This window comes from Anopheles bellator, chromosome 1 (genome assembly GCF_943735745.2).
Source record: "Anopheles bellator chromosome 1, idAnoBellAS_SP24_06.2, whole genome shotgun sequence".
In the NCBI taxonomy this organism is placed as follows: domain Eukaryota; kingdom Metazoa; phylum Arthropoda; class Insecta; order Diptera; family Culicidae; genus Anopheles; species Anopheles bellator.
Window position 1 is genome coordinate 34,063,588 of NC_071285.1, and position 17,509 is coordinate 34,081,096.

The following is a 17,509-nucleotide window of genomic DNA, read 5'->3' on the forward strand; positions in this document are numbered from 1 at the left end:
GAAATATTACACAATACTGTATTTTGGCGTCAGACTAGATATGAGTCGCAGGCAGACGTTCTTACATCTTTTTGATCCGCCGCTGCGTGAAACTAAAATATACAATTCTGAGCAGACTGAGTAGATTCATACCGAACAATCCAAAAAAAACGCCAACAATGTTCGGTATCGGATAGACTTGCCACGGTCGATCCCAATCCAGTGGAGCAGCTACGGACGCCCCCCATGCCCCCAGGATCACTCCAATGCAGTTATTTTTTAGCATGTTCAGGTAGCTATTCGCAAGGACACACTTCAGCTCGAGAGATTCCGACAGCAGCAGTTTATATGTTAACGAATGTCCAATTAGCAGCATAATTGGGAAGATCGTCACTGTAGTCAATGTAAAGGACAGGGAAACTGTTTCTTCGTATTGCGGAAGCGGTGCTCCTAGAACCAGACAAACGAATCCGAAGAACAACACTGTCAAGGCAAGAAGCAGTGTTGAGTGAAACAATTGTTTCCATTGAATGCGGACGGTTTTGCCCTTGTTCGAAAACACCCTCCCGGAAGGCATGGTGCCGCTGTTGTGACCATTTTTCGCAGTACCGTCCAATCGGAAGGCATGTTTGATGTAGAAATGCTTGAGCATTTCCGAAACCGGAAGCACCAACAATACCATCGAAGAGCAACACTTTCCGACATCGTACAGTTTGTTGCTGTACAGAAGAAACGCAAAGTAGGAAACGTTGAGCGCAATTGATAGAATGCTTATGTTGAGCAACATCTTCGACGCCGTTCTGTTTTGTATGTGCGTATCCATCTTGCAGCGTCAAACCTACAAAAAGGCGAAAGTGAAACCGAAATCTACCATTGGTATTGTTCGCAAAAATGTACTCACTTCGGCTGGCTCAGAACGTGTGTTTCTAAACTTTGCAGAAAGATTTCTCGACGGCACAAGTACTGTCAAAACAGTGTCAAACAGCAGACCGTAAACATAAGATATACGGAGAAAATTTACGTGTTTCAAAACGGCATATGGGATTCTATAATTGTTCTCATTGCAATATCTTTAGAATTCAGACAATTTTTAACTTGGTATCATTGGTTCAGGTTTTCTAAAGTAGAAGAAAACATTCGAAATGTTTCAATAAAGTTTCCAGGGCTCAATCATGATGCTTATTTTGCATCTGTTTTAAGCAAGTGATTTCTAAACGGAGTTCATACTGTAGGAACGCGAAAAGTGGAACAAACGAAGCCGCGTTCCCACCCGGAAAGTGGAATTTTCATTCCTATTCTCTGAGAAGGCACAAACAGTGTTGTGTTTTAGTTTCCTGGTTGGGCTGAATGGAAATGATTTTTCGCGTCGAATCACTTCCAGTCCTGTCCAATTGACGGCATAACGGTCTTGCGGGTACTGTATTTTATTTTATCATCGGTAGTTGAAACAGGCGTTGTTCGATTCACTCCGTGTGCTTCTTTGGAGTTATAGCAGAATTGATGGGCGCAATTCTTTTTTCTCGTTCCTGGTGGCTTACCCTTTCTGTGCGGCAATGTGCGAGCGAGAAGAATATAGCCTTCGAGCGGTGCATTTTGATTGTGTTGTGTTGTGCTCGGCTTGGGTTTGGTGAAGAACAGAGTGTTTAAGCTTGTAATAATAATGAATATTTAACTCCAATTTTCCTCCAGGTTTGTGCCGTTAAAACACCCTCAAACCAGTGCGTGCCAATCCGATAACCCGGTGTGTGCTCGCGTGCTACGGAAAAGCAAACTTTTGTGTCTATTTCTCTTATTGATGCCATATGAAGCTTGGCAACGGGCACTTACTGAATGAAAATAAACGTCAAACAATCATGCAAATTCACAAGCGTCGGCTGAAATAAAAAGTACTCTCTCTCGGCACAAAAATCAGGCACAATGTCAAGTTCAGTGTTTAAAGTGTATTCATCCTCCAGCCGGGATGGGTTTGAAGATAGTGCCACTGTGTCGGGGGACACAAGCGGAACGACGGATTTCAAAGAAGCGGTTCACGAGGATCTAAAAATCGACTCCAACTTGGTCATTCTGCTCAACAAGAATGGTACGGTCTCTGTTGATCAGAACACGTTACAAAGTCTACTCGGTAGGTGGTAAGGATTGGCCGTTTGTTTGGTTTCGTGTCCAACATCCACGATCCATCTCGGACGATTCGAAGTGCACTGATGCTTAATAGTTTTCAGGTTTATAAATTTTCCTTCATTTTAGCCAATGAAACCACTAGCACGTCGGTCAGTTTGGTGCGTATATCGTCTCCCACGCCGAGCATCGAAGAAGAAATCGAGGAAGAACAGAGACGGCTTAAGGACGAAAAATCACAGCTTGATGCAGATGCGGCAAGTGGCAGTAGTGCGAATGAGGACTCCAATGAAGACAGCAACTCGATGGCTGGCGCAAGCTCCGGAACGTCGAGTATAGTCGGCAGTTTTGTTTCTACGCGACGAACTCGGACGGTATCCAAGAGAGGGTCTACGGCGGTGGTGATGGAAGATGACGATGAGCCACGGCACGTAAGCCTCATGGTGGAGGGTTTCTATCCGCCAGCAGAAGCTCAGAACTTTGCCGCTCAGGTGCTCAGCTTGGCTGGATATCAGCACCCGTTACGAAAGGAAGCGATTGATATCGAGTATATTCGGCATACAGTTTCCAATGATCACTGCTACACTCCTCTGACTTCCCCAACACAAAAGATACCGTCGAAAGCACCTATTGATGTCGATTCCTCCGAAGAACCTTCTGCCTCCACTACGGGAGGGACTGCTTTAACCGGCAGTACTAGTAGAACTTCCCTTGCAGCAAAAATAATTGATCGTCGTAAATCGGTCGGTGTAAGAAGTGCAACCAAGAATACAACACCACCGGCTACTAAAGGCCCGCCATTGAATCGTCGCAAATCTACTGCGGTTGCAGTTCCCAGCATTGGTCAGGATCAGAAGAAATCTTACAAAGTTACAAAAGCCAGCCAGCAGGGGGTCAACGAAGACGACAACGTCGACGACGAAGATGCAGATGAGGACGAGGATGACGATCCTTATTCGGACTACGAGGAGGAAGAATCGTCGTTTTCCGAAGAGGACGATGATGAAATGGACTTAGATTTTAGTGTCGGTAGAAGGTCACCTATCAAAAAACGAAAGCCGTTGCGGAAAAGCAAAGTTCTGCCGAAGACATCGCTGCGTAGCTCAACGACAACTCCTAAGAAGGTTGAATCCAAAGACATAGCAGGGGATAGATTGAAAGAAGCAGCGAAAAGCAACACAATCAAAGTTGTGCGTAATCAAATGGGAACAGTCAAACTTTCCACACAACATCAACAGATTGTTAACAGACCCGGAAGTCAACAAGTGCTGAAATCTTTCCCGGTCAAGAAACCATCTCAAAAGACGCACACCATGACATCCGCGACAGGATCAGTGGCCACTGCAACGGTACTGAACAGCAAGTCACCCTCGTCCGCTTCGGCAACGTGTACGGCGAAAACGCCGACCAAACCGGAAATCGTTTCAACCAGTCAAGCGAAACAAGCAGCAGCTACCACCGTAGTTCCCCCGGTGGTTGCTACACACAAGAAAGAAAAGAAACCGAAATCGAATGCCTTCGATGCGGCCATGTTTAGTGACATATCGGCACTCTTCTCTACTCCGGATATTATCAAAAAAGTCAACATAAGCAAAGGGCCTACATTAACGCCAGGCGCGACAACAAGTAACAACAGCTTGATAGCTTCTCCGCCCTTCAAAACATCCATCGAACCTATGGTAATGTCTGTGAGCCCGAAGCTATTCAATACCGAGCAACACAAGACCGCTCCACTGCATTCTAACACGTGTAAAACGATTTCACACGCCAATTCTTCGGGAGTGACGGAGCAAGGATTAGATCTTATCAATACGATCGTGCAAGAAGATCTACGTCAACCGATCGAGGTGGCAACAGTTTCTGGTTGTTCAACGACACAGCCTATCGAGATACCGAACATAGTAAAAATGTTGGAAACTAGTGCCGCTAGTGCAGTGGCTGCGGATAGCAATGTTCTTATCAGCCCCCAGCTGTTAGCACCACCACCACCACCACCGATTGAAATGAAAGCGTTAGTCGAGCCGGTGGTTAGTCTTTTGGCTACCGACACAAGCATTTTGGAAGCTCTCAATAGTGGTGTAGATGCGTTACCGGAAGATCTGATGGAACACGTGGCCGAATTGGCAAAGAACAAAGAATTGCAGGAAATTCTCGATAAACAAGTACTTGGCGTGATGGGCAACGATGCATTGCTTCACGGGACACTGCCCTTAGTAGACACCGCAGCTCTGTCGAATCTCGTTCCTGACCAAACTCTTGCGCCGACTTCGAATTTTAATACGATGGAGCTCAGTGTGCCACAATCACTGCAATTGAATGTTTCTGTTGAACCGACGGTAAGCCACTCGATGGAGGCTCTCCCGACGCTCACGGTCAAGGAACAGCTGGTCCCACGTAAGGAGGCAATTCAAATTCGGCGTAGTGATGGTCGTGTGATCACTCTACCACCGATCGAGGCACCTGCAACTCGTTCTTCAAAGCGAAGAGCCCAAGGCAGTTTTGGAACAAAACTGCAATCGTTAACGACTACTCCAGACAACCAGGAGTCGTGCATAAATTCTTCCGATGCGTTACCATCGCCACAAGTTATAAAGAGTTCTCGAGCACTGAAATCATTCGGAGTAGCAACTCCACTTTCTTCACGTCCAAGCACTCCCGCAACTTCCGGTGCTGAACTACGTGATGAAAGTACTATCGGAGAATTGGTAACGGACGAAACGCCGAAAATAAAGCGTAGCAGCAAGTCGGAAGGTGAAAGCCGAGTGCGAACGAAACGTACCACGACGCCATCGAATGCGGCAGCATCTGCGGCAGATGCTTCCCAGGACGATGATCTTGATTCTGATGAAAGCTGGAACTCGGAAGATGATCCTGATCGGTAAGTCGAAACTTGCTTTTATCGCAATTACGTTTAAACATGTTTTTTCTTGTTCGTTAATCGTTGTAATCGCTTGCGCTGGCCAGTCTTTGGTGTATATGCCGCCAGCCACACAATAATCGCTTCATGATATGCTGCGACTCGTGTGAGGATTGGTTCCATGGAAAATGCGTGAACATAACGAAAGCGATGGGCCAACAGATGGAGCACGACGGTATCGAGTGGACCTGTCCGAATTGCATCAAGAAAAAACAAGATCGTCAGGTATGCATGCAACTGTGGGGTCAATGTTGTTTGGGGGGTCAATGTCAATGTACAAAATAGTCAATATTTTCCTTTTGTTGGCTCAATGTTATCTGTTTTTAGCAACCAAAAATGACAGAATTTTTAGTCTCGCGTGCTGGAGGCACGTTGGAAGTTGCGCCTATTTCTAGTAAACAGGAAACAGCAAACCCAAACGAGGAAGCAGCAGCAAACGGCTGTATCGTTTGCGGCAACCCAGCAAAACCAAGCTCGATATACTGCAGTGATGATTGCATTCGAAAGCATGCGGGTTCCATCCCGACAGTAAAAAGTGACAACAAAGCAAAGGAACGAACCACCTCTAACCCTTCCACTGTTCTATCAACTTCGCTCAATGAGTCATCTCCAAGCAGTGCGAATGATACGGTAAGAAATTATTATATATATATAATCTTTTCGTAACCCTCGCGACTTCGTAAAACTTCGATATCTTATGCTATTTAACCTTTGTTCCTTAGATTATCGTCATGGAACGAAAGACTGGTCGCTGCATGACGGGGAAGAATGCTCCTACTGAGGAAAATATCAAGAAATGGCTACAGGACCACCCAACCTTCGAGGTTGTCCCACCTGGTTCGGCTCAAGCAAATATTATCCTAGCAAAGGCCGAGTCTCGTCGCTTGGCGCTTGCCAAGGAAGCGTCGGCAAATAAAACTAGTTCGCCGGTCGCCACTGTAGGCAGCAACATGTCAAAAGTGCAAACTCAAATGAAGATGAACGACCAAAAAAAGATGATTCTCGTATCTTCAGCGATGCCCTCATCTAAAGTTTCCAGTCCGAGTGGATCACGCCAAACGCCTAGCACTCAAGCCACCAAACTGCCATTGCCTCCAAAATCAGTTTCCACAAACAGTGGCCCGAAACTTAGCAATGTGATGACCACTCCTGGTTCCGTACAACGAACGGGTATCGGTGCAACAACTGCAACTGGGGCAAATTTATCAACAGCGACTCCGGTAGGCTCTTCCGTAGGCTCCAATAAGCAAAAGAAAATTCTTGCATCTCTACCGTCTTCTGGAGAGCATGGAACGAAGCATCAGATTTCGAGTGGGAAACCCGCTACTGCCAACTCCGGCGGCGAAAATATTCGTGTAACCGTTAAAAAGACGCTAAAGGTGCGTGATCTTTACGAATTGACAAGGCCACGCAAACCGAATTAATAAGACATTCCAAAATTAAAACGAATTCTTTTTCCACAGGAGCATCTAATGCAACGCACGGCAGAGTTGGCCGAGGACAGCCCGATCCCTCGGTTGCAGGAGCAAGAAATTGATCAATTTGTGAACGAAACGGAGAAGGAATTATTCATCCTTTTTAAAAAAGATACTGGCATGAAATATCGAGCCAAGTACCGGTCGTTGGTGTTCAATATAAAAGATCGGAAGAATTTGTCACTTTTTCAGAAGATTTCCGAAAAATCCATTGAACCTAAACAATTGGTAGGTTATATTGCTGGACGGTCAACTTGTATTGTATTGAATGTATTGAATACTAATCCTCGAACTTTCATTGACTCGTAGGTTCGGATGACAGCCGATGAACTGGCTAGTCAAGAGTTGGCTCAGTGGCGCGAGAATGAAACTAAACACCAGCTGGAAATGATAAAAAAAACGGAACTAGAGTCGCTGGCGTGTGCCAAAAATTATGTTTTGAAAACTCACAAGGGAGAGGAGATGATCGAGGATAAAAGTGAAAGCCGCGTACAAATCGATCCTTCAGTTCCCGTTGATGATGTGGTTTCATTGCTGAACAATTCCACTGTGAGCAGCACTAGCGAGCTGGAAGAATCTTTAAGTGCAAATGACACCGGCACATATCGCACGAAGGAGTACGATTATGGAACCTACGGTAAACACTACACAGGGCTTTATGGAGTAGCAACGACGCCACTGATCAGCAGCAGTAACGTGTCCAGTGCCGGTGGCGGTAAGTCGGACAGTGGCGGCACCAGTGCGGTGGCGTCATCTTCTTCTTCGAGCGTTTCGCGCAAAAAAGATTCACGCCGTAGTAGTCACGGGAGTCGCAGTCGGAGTAGAGAGCACAAGCGAGAGCATCGTGATCGTTCGCGAGATCGGAACCGTTCGAAACACAAACGAAAACGAAGCCACGATCGTAGTAGCGATCGTCACACAAGTCGTGATCGAGATCGTGATCGTCATCATCGTGGACGTGAACGTAGCCGCGAACGGTCGAAGCATGAGAAGACCTCACGAGAAAAAGATCAATCAAAGGGGGGCTCTTCGGAGAAGCGTCGCGCATCAACTGCAGTGACAGTGCCTGGGCGTGACGCTGAAACTTTTGATTCATCATCGAAAATAGCACTAGATGCTGAACGAAAAGATGGGAAGGTTGAAACACATAGCAAAGCTTTAAGCAACGTTAAAAAACCGAAGGATGAGCCATCGAATTCGAATCCAGAAAACAAAATGGCAGAAAACGTGAAACCATCGATCACCGACAATGAAATATTGACAGAAAATAAAATGCCACCATCAGAAAACTCAGACCAATTACCTGTGTCAGTTGGTGGAGCGGCAAAGTCAACAAAAATGGAACAGGATCAAGAACCGACGAGCACGGTCACTATCCCGACCCCACCACACCACCATCCATATGAAGGCGAATCACCGGATGAAGGAACGCTACCAACAAAGGCCGCTGCGGTGGCGAATGAAAAGTTGCGCGAAGCCGAGCGGTCATTCTGGACCGGAAGTGTGCATATGGTCGATGTGGCAAGTGTGGAAATGTCGATTCGCCCAGTCAGTGGTGATATTCACGATATAGCGAAGGACTTCAGCGGCGATCTCGACATATGTGGTACAATTAAACCGGAAATCGTGTGGGATTACATCGCACAGATCCGAAAGAGCCCGAACAAGGAAGTGTGCTTGGTGAGGTTCCACTCACTGGAAACCACAGCGTACTACACACTGTACAACCACCTACACACGCGCAAACGTTACAGTGTGGTGAAAGCACCCTCCACTTTGATAAAAGATTTTTACATCTTTCCACTGCCCGCTGAACAAACGATTCCCTTGATCTTGAAACCGTTGCGAGGTGTTGGCATCGTCGAAGGTGATCGAAAACCAAATCTGTTGTTGGGGGTTTTGGTAAAGATTAAAGGTGGAAAACGGTCTGCCGTAGGTTCGGTTCCAGCAACACAACAAGTGAAGGTAAGTGTACGGTTTTAAATGTTTTCGAGCAAGTGATGGTTAGAACGGTTAGATGGATCGACTCTTTCCCGTAAATAGAGTAGTCGGTAACGCTCGTTGTTGTCACGCAGCTGGCTGGAATCGATCCCCGAGAGGCCCTCAACAACCAGTTCCATTTGGCTGGGCAATTGGCACGAGACCAAAAACCTTGCCCGTATAAATCACATTTTTACAGGAAGCCACACCATTGTCTCTGCTGCACGCCAAGACCAATGGGTGGCGATTTTTCGTTGGCCTCTAAAAATACGCTATTCTGTTCGATCCTTTTCCTGCGCAACCATCATTGCGATATTAATGTTAAATTATTTATTTTGATAGATGGCTCGTCGTCAGTCGAAACACTCTATCGGAAATAGCGCAGCTGGCAAGTCCTCATCTGGCGAGCCATCAGCCTCTGATACAGTATCGCTAATGCAGCAAGTCATTACGAAATACGCAACCAAACCAAACCCTGCGATGGTAGCCAGTGCTTCAACTAGCAAGGAGAGTAAGCGCAGCGACACTTCAGATGAAGTGCCAGAGATGGATGCTTCGAGTTCTTCTGGACGAGGATCAAGCTTTGCTACGCACGTTGTTTGTGATGTCAAGAAAACAACATTCCCAACGACGATAGCAGCTGAAAAGCAATGTGGTATGGACGTCGACATGGAAATTATTAAAGCGCCAATTGCAGGAAAAGGTAGTTTCCCGATCGTTGAAATTACTTTGGCCGTAATCGTCATGTGTTTGTAACCGATGTATATTTTACATTTTCACAGTTTCTGTATCATCACATTTGTCGGAAGGCAATAGTAACAGTAGCTTAGGGAGTGCTGCGAGTCGTGTGACTTCAGCAGAGCCGATGCTGATCGATGAGGACGGTGACGAACCGTACTCGCCTGGCGGGGCAAGTGATGACAGTAACTTTGCCGATGTCACTGCCATCGTAGACAACTCGAAACAGAGTAAAACCAGCACCATGGAGCTAATACAGCGCGAAGTGTATGAACTAGATCGGAAGATTGCCATGGAGCAAAATGAAATTGAAGGGCTGATGACTATGACAGAACTACAAGAGAAGGAAACGCTTCCACCGTCCCTTATCAACGGTCTCCCGATACCGGCGAACCTTTCGCAGATCCTTGCCAGCATCAAAGTCGGCAGTAGCGGAGGAGCTGTGGATGAAGAAATTGCATCTTCTAGCGGTGGGTTGACGATGAAAGAACCGCATGCAACATCAGAAAGGGTAAATTTGTCTTGTCTTGCGAACGATGATGAAGAGTACAACCCTAGCGCACCGTCCCTCTACTCGAACTACAAATCGGCCTACACCTCCGTGAACAGTCTGGGCGATATCGATGAGCGTATCATACCGGCATCGTTAGTGCCTACAATTGTGGCTCCGACTGCGGCGAGTGTAACAGTTTTCGATATGATGGCTGCAGCAACAACTCAAAACCCCACACAATGTGCTACAGAACTAGGTGATACAGTTCCGTCTAATGTGACGATGGTACGGGAGAGTACGGGAACCGTTCCGTTGGTTGTTGCAAGTGATATGAACGAAAGCCGTTTAGCAAAACTATCTGACGAAGAATTACTCAGCTTGGTGCCTGATGACGCAATGATGCCCGATTCGTCATTGAAAGAGTAGTAAACCTCTAAACGTACGTGAATGTAAAGTCATCAACTAAACCGCTTTACAGTGTGTAACTATTTTGTAAGATAAACAGTTTTTCTTTTTTATCCCTATCATAAATCACTCAACGTTGGTGGTTGAAGGCTCGTGCCCTATGTACGCCTCGCGACGATCGAATTGGCAATAACCTAATTTATTGAGCATCTTCCTAAACGGTTAGGTTTGATATAGCTTCATTTTTTGTAATGATTTATCAATTAGACGTTTGAATAGAATGACCAAGATGAGCAATCAAAGTTCGACTTTATGCCGGATGAACCCAGATGGATATTAAGCTGATAAACTTCATTCCTGATGATTGACTGTCGGCGAGCCCTATAAGATTCCGATTATTACACCCAATTCTTATCACGCCACCATGCATATTTTCATTTTATATCAAAGATTTTACACGCTGTAACGAGAAACGGTCGAACAAATGGCAATGCTCTACGTATTCGGCGCGTTTGTATGGTGTACATAAATGTGAAAATTCCACTATGAAAGAACGATATGGATTATTTTTAAGTGTCGTGCAATTCGTTGCGTTTATGCTATTACCGCCAACCCGTAAAAACCCTTGGTCCAAAAGTTTGTTAAAGAAACGGATCGATTAATGAAAATAGCGCCTCATTTGTAGTAACACATATTTTGAGAGAATTATAATATTTTAATTATGTAAGGCTAGCATTCAATTCCTTAGTATATTGCGCAATACAAATAAGATTAAAAATACACATTTCATATCCAGTCACATATTTTTCCAATGCACAGGCAGGAACCTTTCGTTGGATGCAGTAAATGCAATATGGACTATAGTGGCAAAGGGATTGGAAGCATAGTGAAAGACGCCGAGGCCAATATGCTTCACGTAAAACACATAGACATAGACACAATTCTTAGTATCAATAAAAACCGATAACTTTTATGTAATTGCTTAATTTGATTTAGCTGGTTTCAATGTGGTATAAACTTTTACTAAACAATATTAAACAAACAAATTGAACACTCTCCCACATAGCTCAGCATGCACGAAAATTAATGTAAACAGAGTGTATGTATCATGCTGCAAGCGGCTACTTAATATAACCTCTAACATGCATTCGAACTATGTCGAGATTTTTTGCCAATGATATTATAAAATCGATAGCGAGAAGTCGATAAATCTTTTGTAAGCAGTCTTATTGGCAAAGCACTAGAAAAGATTTTTAGTGCAGTTAAGTAGTTTCCCAATCCAAGTTCTTGTACTCCTTTGTAGCAAATGATGTGACCATTGAACTTACATGAAACTCTATCTTAACGATAACGTAGATCATTGTATATATAATAGTATGTGTAGATGAGGAATATTGCCTCACTGTAAGTTGATGATTCACAAAACACAGTATACAATAAGATGTTTGAAAATGTGATGCATTAATATAAGCACGCATTTATAGTTATGCAAATAAAATACAATGAAATGTAAATTTAGCTAAAGGCGCACGATACTCGATCAAAAACCATTAAATGTGTGTTGCACTGCACATGCATTGAACCTAAAACAGTGATAATTTAATAAGATCAACAAAAAAATGTATCGCTGATTCAGATAGTAATAAATCGCCCAAAAACAACTTGTCTGTTGTGAGAACAGCATAAGGCGTACCCGTCCATTGAAAGAAACAAAATAGTGTTGGTTTCAATAAAATTTGTTGTCAAATTCCAGGCGCTCTTTCCACCAAACTCTATTTTACATTGTTGACTTACGACAAACGACAACACTTGTTTGGATAATTTGTTGGTTTTGTTGGGAGATTTTTACGTTAATTTTGGTCTTCTGCCAGCTTTGGTATCACTTAGGAAAACTAACAAACATCTCGAGCAAACAGTAACAGCTCGCACAAATTGTGAGTAAAATACACCGGCGTTCGATTTACCTTTCGCTGAAATCTGCAAACAAGATTAAGTCGAAAGGTACATTCATAAGTGCAATGAAATGTACTACAACTGGCAATAAGTCTAACAAGCAAGCAAGGCTTAGAACTCTTATTATGTTTACATTGTTTGGTTTTTTCAAAAAGTTAAACGGTTGTAATAATTATTGGTAGTTATCGATTTGTTAACTTTGAAATGCACAAGTTTCATGCAGAGGCATGAATTTTCTCGATTTGTAAAAGCGTATCGTGTAAAATATTAGTAAAGTATGAAATCTCGAATGGAGGGCTTAAGGTTTTAATGGTCCCTAATGTGTTTCCGACCGAATCTGAAACGCAGCAACACATCGTGTGGGATAATCTCGTCGCAACGCGATACACAGAAACGAAATGAATGAAGATTGAATGATACACAAAAAGCTGCGGTGCGCCCAACAACTTTTAGAAGACGCCGACTAGAGTCTTCAAACCGGGGAGAAACCCCAACAAGGTGGTGGCCTGAGAAGCCGTTCACAGTGCATTAATTTTTCACAACTAAAAGTCGCACATCATGGCGCATCTCCGCAACATTGGTGGTACTCTCTACAGGACGAACTCGATACAATTGGTGTGAGAAAATTGTGTACGATCCGAGCAAACCCTCCACTCTTAAGTGGGTGACGCGTAACGGTCACATTTGGCAGATTTGCGGACAAACGAGCGAGAAAAGTTTTATTTTGTGCGTTGCAAGTAAGTTCCTTCAATTAACTCCGACAGGTGGAGGCGTCCTGAGCCTTGGCTGTTTTTCATTCACTAGACACGATTCGACGGAACACGCATGTTCAGTAAACTACTTTCCATTCACGGTCCCAACACACTACCACAGCTCACTTACTAATGTCGGCGGTGGCGGCGGCAGCGAGTGAGATGAGATCGTGTGGTACAAGGATGTGTATAAAAGTAGACGCAATAGTCTGGCGTTCGCTCAGTGCGTTAAACCGGAAGCAACAGGTTGCAACTATCCGCCAAACAGGATCCTTCCGGAAGCTCTGCTGATATTACCAGACAAGGTCGGTGAGGCAGAATTGGTCCACAAAAGGTCCGGACTTTGGTTTAGTGAAGCAGTATCTCTTAGTTCCTAGTATTCTGTCGCAGTGCACTCCATCCGTGTTTTTGGCGTTTCTTGTGAAGCATCTAAAACCATCCAACATGTTCATGTTTGTAAACTGGATAAAGTGAATTTCAGTTTGGATGAAAGTACTGTGTACAAAGTGTGTTTCTCAGACCAAATGTGTTGTCAGAAACTTGACAAACGATTCGCCGCCGAAGGGATGTTTCTTTGCATTGTGATATTGATATTTACGACAGGTAATTATTGCCAGTACTGCCTAAGGAGATCATTACTTCGTCCCTTTAACCATGTTGCCCAATCGGTTTTGTTTGTACAGCTCCAAACGTAAAATTTTACGTATCTTTTATTCATCTTCCAAATGTTGGAATTAGGTTGGAAGTTAGTGTGTTTAATGACTCAATTGATAATTATCCACGGCAGTTTATAGGGACCGTTTCAACAAAATAGCTTGCATAAGTATTTTTCCCGTAAAATTACTTTCGATCCAGAAGGTCCGAAATGGCATAAAGGTGGGTGCTGTGTTTATTTGGCATCCTTATTATATTTATTGTTTTTTTATTGTTTGGTCACTGATTTTGAAGTTATATGCGTAACTTTTGGGTGACTGCAGAAAGTCTTACTGCATTATAATTTAAGGCCGCCTTCGCCTACAGTCGATATTCGAAGTTTAACCCACGACGATAATTGAGAATTCAACTGGCGTAAATGGCGAGCTGAAATGAGTCAGGAAATTTATGTTATATACGGCGCACGAATAACCCAAGTATCTTTTCGTCAGAAAACGCTTATCCATGATTAATGGTTCGCTTTGTGTGGTGCTGTTGATGCTGTGCTGAAGAATAAACGAACGCGACAGTTTTGCAAATTATTCGCCATTCAATTGATGTAAACCTTCCCAAACAATTCCCAAAAAACTCCCAAACACTCAATTCGTCACTTTCTTTTAACATAGATGCAACATTGTATTGGCGAAACTCCGTCTCATTATCATCGCTAGAGTCTTATCGGCAGCCGATAGCAGTAAAATATGTTAAAAAGGTTAATAAAAGGTGCTGGCTCGATTCTGTTTTCTTCTTTCGATTTTCTTTTTGCGATGAATGAATTCTTCCCTTTCGGTTGTTGACTATCGACGTTAGCTTTCGCGAAACTTCATCCGTGTTTATTGCGGGATAGTATGAGGGTGCAACGGCTATGACCTCTTATAAAATTCTTTCAATCGGGAAAAGATTTAACCCTTGCAGATGCGTCAGTTTTCGGCAGCATAAACAGCAGTCCAGAAGACGAAGGACATGCCACAGCTGATGGTGTGGTTTCCGGTGTGAGATCATTCGACTTCGTTGACACAAAAGTCGTCCCCACTTACACCAGCCGTGGACAGAGCCGTGATGATGGCAGGAGCGAAGGAATGGAAGCGGACGTTTTCAGTAAATTGAAGCATTTGCCGATGCATAACTGGAGAAACAACCCAAGCTCGCCGATCGCGCCATCGGCGTTCGACATAGCGGAGCTACAAAGATCTCTGGCAACGGTTCTACAGGTTCTTCGTCCCTCCGAGCTTCGACAGAAGCCAGCAGGTGAACCATCGATCCCCTTTGGTGCTGTGGAGCGAGACCCTTACACTTTGGATGGATCCTTGATAGGCAACGGTCCCACTACCGCCAATTTCTTGCTCCACGGAAAGCTGGTCGAGATAGGGCCCGGATTTCAGGGATCAGTAAAAGAGCATGAAACTGTGCTACCGGACAACGCAGTTCCAGCTGGCCAAAAGCGAGCAGCGGCCCTGCGCTCAACCGTCGCCCGTCGTTCCCACATTCTGCCTACGGTGACCGGAAACGGCGGTGGTAGCCACGAGGACACCAGCTTCATGCCGTCAATCAGTGTTGGTGAGTTTTACGGTACGATTGAGATAGTAGTCAGGTTTACATTGACATTCGTAATTTCGTCGGCACCTGCCTCAAAGCCTTTACTGCTGCTGATTTTGATTTAAACTGTTGCTTCTATTCTTCGATGTTGCAGTTATTTGTTGTGCCTTATGGATGTGTTTTTTTGAAGTTTTTAAAAAATTCCTTTATGGCTTTAAGTAATACTAGTCTATCGAGCCTATGCGTTTTGCTGTTTGCTGTTCGGTGCCACAATTACCATATTCTCCCAAAAGTTTTCAAATAGCCAATAAAGTAAAGCTGTTAGCTGTTGTTGGGCGAGCTGTTAAAATGTGCCAGTTCTGCGATTACAGTTCCGTTTTCCATGAAGCCATCAAAATATTTAATTACAGCAACGGCTTGGTGCCAACTAGGAATAGTTGTGAAATGCTGTAGAATTATTTTTAAGCAAACTCTGGCGTTGCATTACGCGAAATATTTGTGTTTCTGTTACGTTCTTCACTAGGCCACTAGGCAAGTAGCAGAAGAAAATATTCTACATCAAAGCCGTGATAATTGACAGAGAATAACGTTTATTTTCACGGGAATGTCGCTTTTTAATTACGCTAAACCAACGCGTGCATGTTATTATGTCGTAACTAGGAAATTTACATCACCAATTGATGGGCAGCAAAAATGGATTGATTGATCACCGTTCGGTGTGCGCAATATCGTAGAAAGGGAGGAATACGAGCGGTCGCAGGATGGTCGGTGCGCAACACGGCGATAAATAGTCACTTTTAATTGCCCACAGTCCCCCGACGGCGGCAACAATCCTTTCCCGGAACCCAGCTAGTCACTAAAAGCCGTGTAAAGGCACTGCAAAATTTATCATTGTCATCGCCCCGAACGGTGGGCGGCAGTAGTTTTCGCAAACTACTGTTTGTGGCCGAAGGTGGCCCTTCTGGTGGCGACGTTTCTGCCAGCGCGACGAACCGTGAGCGACCCATCATGAGTTGCTGGAGCTGCCAGCATTGGCTAATTTATTTACATCCGATAACGATGATTTAATTCATGCCTCGCCCGCAGTACACCTGGCGTGACATCTTGCTGGCGCGAAAGGATATCTCACAAATCCTGGCGCCGATGTCACTGTCATTCGCGAGTGATGAATTATATTTCTCATCCTCAGTCAGTACGTCTTGGCACATGATCGCGTGGTTGCGTAGGAAATTGCTTGTGCTGGCCGTTGTATGGTTGTGGTTAAATCTTATCAATTCATTTACGCCATGATACTTCCGCTGTGCTGTTATTGACGTTTTTGTGGACGGTTTCGAACTACATACTTTCAGGAGCGCTGACGAACTTGGGAGATTTCTTTCAGAACCTCAAACAGAACCTGGAATCGTTGGAATCGAAAAATCTCAACCACGAGCAGGTGAAGCTCCTGGAGGGACAGAACATGATCAGCCACCTTCGCAAAGGTACGACCAGCCGAGGCCTTTCGTCGTCGTCCTTGCGTAGTAGTGCTTAGTTAGCTTAGAAGCTTAGTGACCGCGGGCTGAAGGTTTCTTCTATTCCAGAGTTTGTCGAGGACTATCCAAAGCCGGCGGGCAGTGCCGCTTTCCTGCACGCCATCCGGAACTACCGACCGTCGCATCGGATCCGGGCGCTGGTGTCCACCGTGCCGGAGCTCTACCGTGGAACCAACTATCACGATCCCGTTTACATGCTTGCCGGGCTCGGAAAATGAGCTACCCACCGACCATTATGCGGCCGCCGCACTTAATGCTGCTTGCGTCATGCTAAGCGGTCAGCTTCCGGCCAGCTAGGACTAGAAGGCGATCGTTTCTGGGAGAGGTTTGCTTTTGCCTCGTGCTGCCCGGTTCAGGGCCAGCGATTGTTTTCCGTTCACTAACTCAACCTTGCCCGAGGAATATTCTGCGTCCCGCTCTCTGTTCGCGTTCCAATTGTAAATACGTGCCCAGCAGGTGGTTAGCTTTCCAAACTGCAATATCTAATAATTATCCAGAATGGCCATGTAACGGCTTTGCTGTGTGTGTGTGTGATAATAAAATGCTGCAAGAGTCACAATCTAAGCAAAGTGAATCTGCCCTGTTTCAGAATAATGAAACAGGTTTGCTGAAGAGAAAGGAACAGAAACCGGTGAACGGTGGTTAACAAGGCAACGGCTTTTGCGCCATCTAAGAGCATACAGCACACAATGGAGGCAACATATAAATCAATGTACGCAAAAGCATAATGCATTACTCAATCCGAACAATGAAAGTTTGAATATTACATGTCAATAAACTATTCCAACCGTGGGTCGCTTTTGGTGTATGGAATAAATTACCGTTTGTCACTTTCGGTTTTAGGCTTTTGTCTTTCACCGACATACGATCTTCATCTCGTTCGTTTGATTTACTCGTTTGTCTCTACGCTCTCTAAAAAAATACCCCATTGAGAAGCCCAT

General features: G+C 44.6%; 3 protein-coding genes across 3 annotated transcripts; 2 read left to right on the forward strand and 1 right to left on the reverse strand.

Moving 5' to 3' along the window:
• Positions 1–911, reverse strand: LOC131216768 (uncharacterized). Its single transcript, XM_058211344.1, has 2 exons — positions 881–911; positions 1–817 (listed from the first exon to the last, which is right to left on the reverse strand). Exon 2 carries the CDS (start codon positions 800–802, stop codon positions 62–64), a length of 741 nt encoding a protein of 246 aa, XP_058067327.1. The 5' UTR covers positions 803–817; positions 881–911; the 3' UTR covers positions 1–61.
• A 985-nt stretch (positions 912–1,896) lies between these two features.
• Positions 1,897–11,640, forward strand: LOC131215472 (uncharacterized). Its single transcript, XM_058209862.1, has 9 exons — positions 1,897–2,101; positions 2,224–4,972; positions 5,059–5,236; positions 5,339–5,641; positions 5,734–6,390; positions 6,475–6,714; positions 6,796–8,451; positions 8,809–9,169; positions 9,249–11,640. Exons 1-9 carry the CDS (start codon positions 1,897–1,899, stop codon positions 10,121–10,123), a joined length of 7,224 nt encoding a protein of 2,407 aa, XP_058065845.1. The 3' UTR covers positions 10,124–11,640.
• A 2,939-nt stretch (positions 11,641–14,579) lies between these two features.
• LOC131215473 (uncharacterized) lies at positions 14,580–16,786 on the forward strand. Its single transcript, XM_058209863.1, has 3 exons — positions 14,580–15,069; positions 16,386–16,517; positions 16,617–16,786. Exons 1-3 carry the CDS (start codon positions 14,580–14,582, stop codon positions 16,784–16,786), a joined length of 792 nt encoding a protein of 263 aa, XP_058065846.1.
• Positions 16,787–17,509: the final 723 nt, after the last annotated feature.

What these genes read in the sequence shown, in the direction of transcription:
- LOC131215472 (XM_058209862.1), top strand. Translation starts at nt 1,897, where the DNA reads ATGTCAAGTTCAGTGTTTAAAGTGTATTCATCCTCCAGCCGGGATGGG. An exon ending in TCGGAAGATGATCCTGATCG is followed by an intron (nt 4,973 to 5,058) that starts GTAAGTCGAAAC and finishes TGCGCTGGCCAG; the next exon opens with TCTTTGGTGTATATGCCGCC. An exon ending in CCGTTAAAAAGACGCTAAAG is followed by an intron (nt 6,391 to 6,474) that starts GTGCGTGATCTT and finishes CTTTTTCCACAG; the next exon opens with GAGCATCTAATGCAACGCAC.
- LOC131215473 (XM_058209863.1), top strand. Translation starts at nt 14,580, where the DNA reads ATGGAAGCGGACGTTTTCAGTAAATTGAAGCATTTGCCGATGCATAAC. An exon ending in CAGTGTTGGTGAGTTTTACG is followed by an intron (nt 15,070 to 16,385) that starts GTACGATTGAGA and finishes ACATACTTTCAG; the next exon opens with GAGCGCTGACGAACTTGGGA. An exon ending in GATCAGCCACCTTCGCAAAG is followed by an intron (nt 16,518 to 16,616) that starts GTACGACCAGCC and finishes CTTCTATTCCAG; the next exon opens with AGTTTGTCGAGGACTATCCA.
- LOC131216768 (XM_058211344.1), bottom strand. Translation starts at nt 802, where the DNA reads ATGGATACGCACATACAAAACAGAACGGCGTCGAAGATGTTGCTCAAC.